The sequence below is a fragment of the Columba livia genome, unplaced genomic scaffold, assembly GCF_036013475.1.
Source record: "Columba livia isolate bColLiv1 breed racing homer unplaced genomic scaffold, bColLiv1.pat.W.v2 Scaffold_134, whole genome shotgun sequence".
Classification (NCBI taxonomy): Eukaryota; Metazoa; Chordata; class Aves; order Columbiformes; family Columbidae; genus Columba; species Columba livia.
In genome coordinates this window covers 410,668-422,719 of record NW_027043030.1, presented here as the reverse complement: position 1 = coordinate 422,719, position 12,052 = coordinate 410,668, and the positions used below count along the sequence as shown (strand labels likewise).

Here is a 12,052-nt window from a genome sequence, read left to right as displayed (position 1 = left end):
GGCACTGGAGGGGTTACTGGGAACACTGGAAGGGTCAGTGGGAAGGTTACTGGGAGCACTGGAGGGGTCAGTGGGAGGGTTACTGGGAACACTGGAGGGGTCAGTGGGAAGGTAACTGGGAGCACTGGAGGGGTCAGTGGGAGGGTTACTGGGAACACTGGAGGGGTCAGTGGGAGGGTTACTGGGAGCACTGGGGGTTTACTGGCAGTTCTTGCAGGATTACTGGGAACATTGGGGGTTGCTGGGGCTTTACTGGGAGGGTTATTGGGAGTGTAACTGGGAACATTAGAAGGTTTAGTGCAGGGTTATTGGGAACATTGTGGGGCTTACTGGGAACATTCCAGTTGGTGGGGGTTTACTGGGAGCACTAGGTGGTTGCTGGGAGCACTGGGAGGGTTATTGGGAACACTGAGGGTTTATTGGGAATTTTTGGAGGATTACTGGGCACAATGGGGGTTGCTGGGAGTACTGTAGGGGTTAGTGGGGGGTTACTGGGAGCACTGGGAGGGGTTACTGGGGACAGTGGGGGTTGCTGAGGGCTCCCATGAAAGCACTAGGTGGCTACTGGGATCACTGGGAGGGCTAGCGGGGGATTACTGCGAGCAATGAGGGGGTTGCTGGGGCTCACTGCGAGCACTGGGGGGGTTGCTGGGAGCACTGGGAGGTTTACTGAGAGCACTGGGAGGTTTACTGGGAGGATTACTGGAAACAGTAGGACAATTAGTGGGGGGTTAATGGGAAGACAACATGGTTACCGGGAGCACTGTGAGGGCCTGCTGGGAGCACAAGGACAATTAGTGGAAGCACTGGGGGTTACTGGAGTTCTTGGAGGATTACTGGGAACAATGGGGACTGCTGGGAGCACTGGAAAGGTTAGTTGGGGGCTACTGGGAGCACTGGAGGGGTTAGTGGGGGTTACTGGGAGCACTGGAGGGGTTGCTGGGAGCACTGGAGGGGTCAGTGGGAGGGTTACAGGGAGCACTGGAGGGGTCAGTGGGAGGGTTACTGGGAGCATTGGAGGGGTCAGTGGGGGTTACTTGGAGCACTGGAGGGGTTAGTGGGAGCATTACTGGGAGCACTGGAGGGGTCAGTGGGGGTTACTTGGAGCACTGGAGGGGTTAGTGGGAGCATTACTGGGAGCACTGAAGGGGTTAGTGGAGGTTACTGGGGGCACTGGAGGGGTTACTGGGAACACTGGAGGGGTCAGTGGGAGGGTTACTGGGAGCACTGGGGGTTTACTGGCAGTTCTTGCAGGATTACTGGGAACATTGGGGGTTACTGGGGCTTTACTGGGAGGGTTATTGGGAGTGTAACTGGGAATATCAGAAGGATTAGTGCGGGGTTATTGGGAACATTGTGGGGCTTACTGGGAATATTCCAGTTGGTGGGGGTTTACTGGGAGCACTAGGTGGTTGCTGTGAGCACTGGGAGGGTTATTGGGAACACTGAGGGTTTATTGGGAATTTTTGGAGGATTACTGGGAACAAGGGGGGTTGCTGGGAGTACTGTAGGGGTTAGTGGGGGGTTACTGGGAGCACTGGGAGGGGTTACTGGGGACAGTGGGGGTTGCTGAGGGCTCACATGAAAGCACTAGGTGGTTACTGGGATCACTGGGATGGCTAGCGGGGGATTACTGGGGGTAATGAGGGGGTTGCTGGGGCTCACTGCGAGCACTGGGGGGGTTGCTGGGAGCACTGGGAGGTTTACTGAGAGCACTGGGAGGTTTACTGGGAGGATTACTGGAAACAGTAGGACGATTAGTGGGGGGTTAATGGGAACACCACATGGTTACTGGGAGCACTGTGGGGGCCTGCTGGGAGCACAAGGACAGTTAGTGGGAGCACTGGGGGTTAACTGGGAGTTCTTGGAGGATTACTGGGAACAATGGGGGCTGCTGGGAGCACTGGAAATGTTGGTTGGGGGCTACTGGGAGCACTGGAGGGGTTAATGAGAGGGTTACTGGGAGCACTGGAGGGGTCAGTGAGAGGGTTACTGGAAGCACTGGGGGGGTTAATGGGGGTTACTGGGAGCACTGGAGGGTTACAGGGAGCACTGGAGGGGTTTGTGGGAGCATTACTGGGAGCACTGGAGGGGTTAGTGGGGCTTACTGGGGGCACTGGAGGGGTGAGTGGGAGCAGTACTGGAAGCACTGGAGGGGTCAGTGGGAGGGTTACTGGGAGCACTGGGAGCATTAGGGTGACACTGCTGTGGGTGTCCATCACAACCCACCAGCTCAGGGTGAGGACGTTGCCGAGGCCTCTCCAGCAGCTGAGAGCGGCCTCAGTCACAGGCCCTGCCTGTCGTGGGGGTTTGAACTCCCCTGATGTTTCTGGAAGGACGACTCAGGCAGACACAGCCCAGGAGGTTCAGCAAGTGCATCCATGGGAACTTCCTGATGCAAAGGGTGGAGGAGCCGACCAGGAGAGGAGCTGCTGGACCTCATCCTCACTAACAAGGAGGGGCTGGTTGAGGCGGTAAAGGTTGAGGGCTGCCTTGGCTGCAGCGACCATGAGATGGTGGAGTTCAGGATCTCGTGTGGCAGGAGCAGGATAGCAAGCAGAATTGCAACCCTGGATTTCAGCAAGGCGAACTTTGGCCTGTTCAGGCAATTGCTGGGGGAAATCCCGTGGGCAAGGCTGCTTGAAGGAAAATCCATAAATCCATGGGTCCGGATGGGATGCACCCGCGGGTGCTGAGGGAGCTGGCTGAGGTCATTGCTGGGCCGCTCTCCATCATCTTTGCTAAGTTGTGGCAAATGGGAGAGGTGCCTGAGGACTGGAGGGAAGCAAATGTCACTGCAGTCTTCAAAAAGGGCAAGAAGGAGGACCTGGGGAACTCTAGACCGGTCAGCCTCACCTCCATCCCTGGGAAACTGATGGAATGACTTCTCCTTGGTGCCGTCTCAAGGCATATCAGGGATAAGAGGGTCATTAGGGGCAGTCAACATGGCTTCACCAAGGGGAAGTCATGCTTGACCAACCTCATTGACTTTTATGAAGACATAACGATGTGGATACATGGTGACGAAACAGTGGATGTGGTCTACCTTGACTTCAGTAAAGCCTTTGACACAGTATCCCACAGGATCCTCACAGCTAAACTGGGGGCGTGTGGTCTGGATGATCAGATAGTGAGGTGACTGTGAACTGGCTGAAGGGAAGAAGCCAGAGAGTCGTGGTCAATAGGCCAGAGTCCAGCTGAGGCCTGTATCCAGTGCAGTGCCTCAGGGGGCAGTGCTGGGGCCAGTACTATTCAATAAATTCATCAGTGACTTGGATGAGGGAATAGAGTGACTGTCAGCAAGTTTGCTGATGACACCAAGCTGGGAGGAGTGGCTGACACTGGAAGCTGTGCTGCCATCAGAGACCTGGACAGGCTGGAGAGCTGGGCAGGGAAAATGTAATGAAATAGAACAAGGGCAAGTGTAGAGTCCTACATCTGGGCAAGAAGAACCCCAGGTTCCAGTGTAAGTTGGGGAAGGACCTGTTGGAGAACAGTGTAGGGGAAAGGGACCTGGGGGTCCTGGGGACAGCAGAATGACCATGAGCCAGCACTGGGCCCTTGTGGCCAGGAAGCCAATGGTACCTGGGGTGGGTTAGAAGGGGGTGGTCAGTAGGTCAGAGAGGTTCTCCTGCCCCTCTACTCTGCCCTGGGGAGACCACACCTGGAATATTCTCATACCAATTTTTTTTTTACTAGCAAGAATACAATGCTGGCAAGAAGTATCTCTGCAGAGCAGACACAACTAACATTACTGATTACTATAGGTTGTCTCAAAGTTGTGCCCCTGGAGCCTGAGAGACACCTGGAGGAGCCCAGAGGGGACAGAGAAAGGGACATCAAGGGCTGCTCCTGTGCTGCTGAGCTGGGCTGGGCTCCTGGGACACAGGGAGCTCATGGCAGCGGCAGCGCTGCAGAGAGACAGCTCTGCCCAGGAGCAGCTCCTCTGCATACGCAGCAGGGCTGAGGGCTCTGCCCGCAGCACCGAGGGCACAGGAGCCAAGCACGGAGAGGGAAACGCAGTCTGGGGTGGGAGGATGCTGAGAGGTCACCTGGAGAAAAATCTTCAGAGATATGAAGCCTGTGGCTGCAGGGCATTGTATCTGCAAATCTTGGTAGGATCTCAGAAAGCTGTCACATTGCTGACTGTGCGAGAGATGTAAGTACAGCTCCCAGAGATTCTCTGATCAGAGGGGAGGATGTGCTGCAGAGCAGGGATTGCCTTCTGCACTGTCAGTGACAAGACGTGAATGCTGCGTTCTCCCCAGGGTGGCTGTGGGGTGTAAATGTAAATGTGCAGGCAGGGGTGCCCAGGGCTGCCCTGCAGAGCAGGGTCCCTGCACCCCAGGGCTGTGCCGGGCAGGGACTCTGCCGCCTGCCAGGGTCAGCGCTCAGCCTGCCCGGGAGATCCCAGCAACACTGAGGGGAGAAGATGTGGTGGAGGAGCAAACCCTATTGCGCAGGAAAGGTGCCTCTGCTGTGGAGAGGGTGCTGTGTGGGTCAGGGCTGCTCACACATCCAGATCACCCCCAGCATTTTTCCAAGTGGATGCCTCAAGGAGAAGATCAATGCAAGGATTGCCAGACAGATAAGGAGCTTTCCTGAGCCTGTCTTTTCAGTTTCCTCTCCCAAGGGGTGGGGGGTGCAGGAAAGGATAAAATGAAAATGAGCTCTCATATTTAACAAGTCACTGAGACTCCTGAACTGCAACTCTGAGTGATCAGTCCATCTGCCAGAAGGCTCATGACATCCCTTCCCCACCCCTCTGCCTGTGCACAGCACCTGCATCACCTTGGCTGGACCCGTCAGCCTTAGTCTGACCTGTCCTGTTTTCCAGCCTGCAAACAGGAAGATGCCCCCAGGCAGTGCCCTGTGAACAGGCAGGATCTGTAGGGCCAGGGGGAGGGCACAGAGGGTGGGATGGTCTGTGAGCACTGACAGGGAAGAGACATGGACAGGGAAACACCTCCCAGGGGAGAATCTCCAGGCAGCAGGGAAATGATCAGAAATGAGAGGAAACCAAACCCAGAATGGTTATGGGAGGGAGAACAGAGAAAAGTCCCCGTGATCCCCTGCAGTGCAGATCCCTCCTGTGAGCAGCCCCCTGGCCTCCTGTCCCACCCAGCAAAGCCTCTGCCCTCAGGGCCGGGGGCTCCAAGGCATGAAGCAGCTCCTGTGCAGCCAGAGCTCCAGTTCCTCTGCAGAGCACAGGGGCTGAGAGCAGCTGCCCGGCAGTGTTGGTGTCTGGGAGGTGGCTGCACAGCTGGGGAAGGGTGACGCTGTCTGAGTGCCCGGCTGCCTCTGCCCTGGCCTCTCTCACACCCACCCTCACCGCATTTTCCTTCTTGCTCCCCTGCTCTGGGTCACTGCTGTTGGGATCTTGTTCTTGCTGTCAGGCTCTCTGGGGATGGCAGTTTCAGCTGCAGAGTCACAGCCTGAGCTTGTGGGTCCTTTCCTGCAGGTGTGTCCATGGGCACACGTGTCCCAGCTTTGCTCTGACCTGTGGGGTGTGGGCAATGCAGTCTGTGGGGCTGGGGAATGAGCTGAGTCTCCCTCAATCAAATGCCATCATCAGGACTGTTGATTGTTTCCTTGACTTTTCTTTCCAAGCTGTGAGCTTCCTTCCAGGATGCAAACCTGTCCTATAGCATCCCTGTGTTATCTGAAAGCCCCATGGAGAAGCGCAGAGATGCTGTGACAGAGAAATTACTTTTGAGTTTGTGAAATTAGCTCTGTGTGTCCTGGGCTCAATGTGGGGTGGTGAGACCTTAGGGAAGGCTGACACATGTCATGGTCTCAGGTGGATGCCTCTGCTCTCCGCAGTGCCTGGTGGCTTTTCAGGGTAACATGGGAGTGTGATCAGGCTCCATCTCAGAAAGGTGCCAGCCCAGGGCAGCTGGAGCAAGACAGAGGGACAGAGCAGCTGCCCTCACACTGCACTGACCCACAGGCACCCTCTGGTCTCGCAGGACTCGCTCTGTTCTCCCTGAGTGCAGCAGAAATGCTGAGGGTTTCTGACACCCAACAACACTCTGCAGTGAATATGGGGGGAGGTGTAAAAAAACCTGGAACTCCTAAACTGCCTTCACCATCTCTGTTCCTTATGAATGGGAAAGCAAGTGCTGACAGCCCTTCTGTGTTAGCAGAACCAGGACAGTCCCCACCGTTCCTGTGGCCCCACTTCTGCAGAGCTGGGCTGACTTATCGAGAGCCCATGGGTAGAGGCCCTGCTCTTGGTTGCACATTTTCCAGCACCAAGCAGGGCTGCAGCCACAGTGCTGGAGAAAGTTGTCCTAGAAAAACAAAAGGGTGTCTGTGTGTGACAGGGGAGGGTCTACGGGAGTTGGTTTGATTTTTGTCAGAGAACACTTCCCTGGCTTTACACTTTTTCTTTTTCTCATGACAGCGCCCCATGCTCAGGAAAAGCAAATGTCCAACAGCAGCTCCATCACCCAGTTCCTTCTCCTGCCGTTCACAGACACACGGGAGCTGCAGCTCTTGCACTTCTGGCTCTTCCTGGGCATCTACCTGGCTGCCCTCCTGGGCAACGGCCTCATCATCACCACCATAGCCTGGGACCAGCACCTCCACACCCCCATGTACTTCTTCCTGCTCAACCTCGCCCTCCTCGACTTGGGCTGCATCTCCACCACTCTTCCTAAATCCATGGCCAACTCTCTGTGGGACACAAGGGCCATTTCCTATTCAGGTTGTGCTGTGCAGGTCTTTCTGTTTTTGTTTTTTATTTCAGCAGATTTGTGTCTCCTCACCATCATGTCGTACGACCGCTACGTTGCCATCTGCAAACCCCTGCACTACGGGACCCTCCTGGGCAGCAGAGCTTGTGTCCACATGGCAGCAGCTGCCTGGGCCACTGGGTTTCTCAATGCTCTGCTGCACACGGCCAATACATTTTCACTGCCCCTGTGCAAGGGCAATGCCCTGGGTCAGTTCTTCTGTGAAATCCCACAGATCCTCAAGCTCTCCTGCTCAGACGACTTCCTCAAGGAAGCTGGGCTTATTGTGGTCAGTGTCTGTTTAGGATTTGGTTGTTTTGTGTTCATTGTGGTGTCCTATGTGCAGATCTTCAGGGCCGTGCTGAGGATCCCCTCTGAGCAGGGACGGCACAAAGCCTTTTCCACCTGCCTCCCTCACCTGGCCGTGGTCTCCCTGTTCATCAGCACTGCCATTTTTGCCAACCTGAAGCCCCCCTCCACGTCCTCCCCATCCCTGGACCTGGTGGTGTCAGTTCTGTACTCGGTGGTGCCTCCAGCAGTGAACCCCCTCATCTACAGCATGAGGAACAAGGAGCTGAAAGTGGCACTGAAGAAGCCAATTCAATCATTTTTCCATCTGCAACAATAAGTTACCTGTGTCTCTTCAGAAGTGATTTCCAGTTCATCTCAGGAACCTCCTGTGCATTGAGCATTTCATCTGTGATAACCATGTTTGTCAAGGAATTTCTTCATCCATGGCACTTCTCCAGAGCAGTGACTCAGAGGCCTGTCTACCTGTTTCTGGGGTCCTGGTACAGCTGGTGTCCTGTGTCACTTCTCTGTAATACAGGTGTGGACCCATTTTAAAATCACTGTATTTCTGAAATTGGGGCCCTCTTTTTGAAACACCCCACAAAAGGGGATTTCCTCAGTCTCAATATTTGGAGCTTGGGCTCTTCTTCCAAAGCTGTGGTCAGCCTGAATAAATTTCCCCCACAAGGCCATGCTGCCGTACTTGTGTTTTTCATGGCTCAGGGGAGGACATGGGGCACCATGTTACGTCATGGTGTTGGTTTGGGTGTCCATCTGTGGGTGCCCCGTGTTCCTGGCGATGATGAAGGACCTTCAGTGATCTGCCTTGGACTGTCTCGCTGTGGTTTCCAGGCACCACAGCCTGCTCCCTGTGCTCTGTGCTTCAACAGGAGAATGAATGACCCACAGAACCCTATTTCTGCATTCCCCAGCTCAGGGCAGGCTGCTCTGTCACTGCGGTAGCAGGAGCAGCATGAAGAGCTCCTGGCCAGGAGTCGTGTGCTGGTGAGAGGGGCTGGCACAGGAGGGCTGCCACCAACGGGTGTAAAGGACCTCTTGGAAACAAGAGCAGGGGACAAAGGGGGGCTGGCCTTGCTTCCATCATGCCATGGCTGGCCCCAGGCCTTAGGCTGATAGGCTGATTCTCCTCTCTGTCCCAATCCATCTATCTATCTATCCACCCATCTGTCCATCCATCCGTATCAGTACTCCATCTGGGTGAGCTGCCCTATCACGTTTCTCATCCCAAAGAGATCATGTAATAATTTAAGTTGGGAGAGACTCTCAAGACCATTGAGTCCAATTATTAACCTAACTCTGGCACTAAACCATGTCCCTAAGAACCTCATCTATATGTCTTTTAAACACCTTCAGGGATGTTCACTCAACCACTCCATGGGCAGCCTGTTCCAATGCCTCACAAACTCTTCCGTGAAGAAATTTTTCCTAATATATGAACTGAATTTTCCTGGGTGAAACTTGAGGCCATTTCCTCTGCTTCTGCAATGGCCATATGGGAGAACAGACCAACACCCTCCATGTTCCAACCTCCTTTCAGGTAGCTGTAGACAGCAATAAGATCTCCTCTCAGCCTTCTTTTCTCCAGGCAAAACAGCGCCAGTTACCTCCACTGCTCCCCATCTGACTTGTTCTCCAGACCCCTCAGCAGCTTTGTTGCCCTTCTCTGAACTCACTCCGGCACCTCAAGGTCTTTCTTGTAGTGAGGGGCCCAAAACTGAACACAGGATTTGAGGTGCATCCTCACCAGTGCCAAGAACAGAGGAATGATCACTTGCCTGGTCCTGCTGGCCACACTATTCCTGATGCATGATGGGATGCTGGTGGCCTTCTTGGCCACCTGGGCACACGCTGGCTCATGTTCAGTCACTGTCCATCAACACCGCCAGGGCCTTTTCCATTGGGCAGATTTCCAGCCGCTCTTCCCTGAGCCCGTAGTGCTGCCTGGAGTTGTTGTGACCCAAGTGCAGGACCCAGCACTTGGCATGAAATTGAACAAGTCCAATTGTTGGATTGTTCACCTGGGATGGAGTAACACTGAGTGCAAGTGTAGATTGGGAGAGAGCGGCTGGAGAGCAGCCCTGCAGAAAGGGATCTGGCATGATGCTTGGCCACAGGGTCAATAGGAGGCAACACTGTCCCCCAACAGTCAAGATGGTAAACGGCATCCTGGGTGCATCAAACACAGCATGGCCATGTGGTCAAAAGAGGTGACTATGCTGCTGTATTCAGCATTGGTGCAGCCTCACCTTGAGTGCTGTGTGCACTTCTGGGCCCCACATGTTTTTACAACAAGGATGTAAAGGTCCCTGAATGCATCTAGACCATCCCCAAGTCCATTGGACGCCCTTAGGAAGAGTTCCTGTCTCCAAATATGCAGCCCAGCTTGTTGCTGCCTGAACAACCAGGAGAAACTGCCCCTGGACCCTCATTCCAGATCCCATCTCCTCCACCCCATACAGGCAGTGCTCTCCCCCTTGTCACTGAGGTGGTTCCAGGGACCCAAGAGACACCTGTAGGAGAAGATGTTGGGTGGGGATATGGTGTCCTTCAGTGCTCCTCATGGTGCGTCCTGCTGGGCTTTGTGCACTGGTCACAACCTTCTGAGCCTGGATGTTCAGCCAGTTCTCAGTGGTGCTAAACAGGAACATGCCCATGAGCACATTGGGCTGCACTGGGAGGAGCGTGGCCACCCAGACAAGGGCAGTTATTGCCCATCGTGACTCAGCACTGGTGCGGTCACATCTGGAGCCGTGTGTCCCAGTGTGAGGTTCCCCATTCTTGAGGAATGGGGAGGAGCTGCCGTGTGGCCAGGAAAGGTCTGGGTCATGTGTGGAGATGTTGAGAGACTCAGACTGCTTTAGCCTGGTGAAGTGGAGCCTGAGGAAACGTGCTGGTTTTACTGAAATTGAGTTAATTTTCTTAATGCATTTTGAACCTCTCTCCTTCACAGCCAGTACAGTCTTTTGTTTAGATTTACTATGAGAATAATAAGATAATGCTGTTTCTTCCCTGGGATAGAGTTCATTTTGTCTTTTAACAGCTTTACAGTGTTTGCCATTTGCTATGAAAGGAATGTCAGAACTCACTGAGTTCTCGGCTGTTGTCAGGGAAACCAAGGACTCCTTCGGCCATCCAGCTGTGGATGCAGATTGGCAGGAGGGGACACAGACAGGACAGCACCTGGATTGACATGCAGGCTGATCAATGAAATATTCCCTATGATTAGCGCCATGCTCAGTCTAAAGCTGGAGCCGGCTTTTAGGGCTTGTTACATCCGTTACTTTGGGTTTTCCAGCTGGTTTGGTCAGTTCCATTCAGAAGTTTCATTCTGTCAGGAGTTCGATGTCCGTTCGGCCTTTTGCCGTTCTGCCATTTTGCCGTTGGCCTTTGGGCCTTTCTGCCTGTTGCCCTTTTGCTCTCTCTTGCTGGGATGGGCTGTTCAGGACCAAGGTGCTCCCTTCTGCAGGACTGGCTGCTCCGTGTGACTGGAGTTACATGGGGGATGGCACTGAGTATATTTTCTTAATTTAATTTATCTATTTCTATTTAACTTAACCTTGACTATTGTCAGTGAAACCAAGGACTTCTCTGGAGTCCAGCTGCAGGTGCAAATTGGCAGGAGAGGGCACAGATAGGACAGCATCTTGATTGACATCCAGGTCAATCAACGAGCTATTCTCTACCATTAGTGTCATGCTCAGTATAAAGCCGGAGCTGCCTTTTCCAGCCCGTCAGTTTTGGTTTTCTGGCTACTTTGCTTAGCTCTGTTCAGAAGTTCCATTCTATTGGGAGTTCAGTGTTAGTTCAGTTTTATGATATTTTGCTGGTTTTCAGTTGGCCCTTGGGCCTCTCTGCCTTTTGCACTTGTACTTTCTCTTGCTGGGATCTGCTGTTCAGGACCAGGGTGCTCTCTTCTTTTGGGCTGCCTGTTCAGCACAACTGGAGTTATGTGGGGGATTACACTGAGTATCATATATTTTACTTTATGTAAATAGAAATAATATAAGTATATTATTATAAGTAGTGTGTTACTTTTATTATTTTTTTTGTCTTATTTTTTTTTTTTTTTTCTAAATCCACATGTTTCTCCCTTCCCATTCAGTTCTCTCCCTTATCCCACTTGGGGACTGGGAACAGGATGTGAGCAGCTCTCATGGTCTTGGTTGGTGGCTGTGACAAGAAAGGTGACAAAATGGTGACCATGACAAGAAAGGGCAGCACTAGCTTCAGAAATCCTGAAAATCACTTTCCAAGATGACGCCTTTTATTTTATTTTATTTTACTATTTTTGGTAGAGGGAACAGTGTGAGAAAGGAAAGCCATCAGAAACTGCAGCTCTGGAGGTCCAGAGTGCAGTCAGGATAAAGAAACGTCATTCTGAGCGCAGTGCTGTGGTCATTCAGAAGGACTCTGGATCAGCCATGACTTTGTGTTTCAAGGAACAGCTGGTGCGGATGGAGAGACAGCAGCACAGGTGGGGACACGCTGGGCTGAGAACAAGGTGGGGAAGCACATGGGGTGTCTGCAGCCTGTGGGGAAACAGCCACAGGCCTGGGACAGTTTCGGATGGACTGTGGTTGAGATGGCCAAGGGTGACACTGGATATCCCTGCAAGAGCCAAGGTCTTTGTCCCCTTGGCTATGGCTGATGTCCCTGCCACCGAGGCCTAAGAAGAGACACATCATTGTCATGGCCATGGCTCCCCATTGCCTCCTTGCACCCCCCATGCAGGCCAGGAGGTGTCACACCATTGCCCTGCACTGGGCATCGCACTCCCCACATCCCGAGGAAGAGCCCTGAGCCACCTGTGAGGGACAGGATCTCCCTTCCCAGGGGCAGGGGCTCAAGGCTTGGCCATTGTCCTTCATCAGACAAACCAAGGGCTTTCTCAGCATCAGAGCTGCTGCACTTTGCCTTTGCCTGATGCAATCACAGCCTCCAATTATCTGCTCTAACGAGTCCCTGGGGAGGCTTTGTCAGTAACAGCCCTCAGTGGGGCCATT

General features: G+C 53.5%; 1 protein-coding gene across 1 annotated transcript; it reads left to right on the top strand.

Annotated features, from left to right (window-relative positions):
• Positions 1-6,429: 6,429 nt before the first annotated feature.
• LOC135577696 (olfactory receptor 14A16-like) lies at positions 6,430-10,575 on the top strand. Its single transcript, XM_065047817.1, has 2 exons — positions 6,430-7,332; positions 10,405-10,575. The coding sequence occupies exons 1-2, from the start codon at positions 6,430-6,432 to the stop codon at positions 10,573-10,575; spliced, it is 1,074 nt and encodes a 357-aa protein (XP_064903889.1).
• Positions 10,576-12,052: the final 1,477 nt, after the last annotated feature.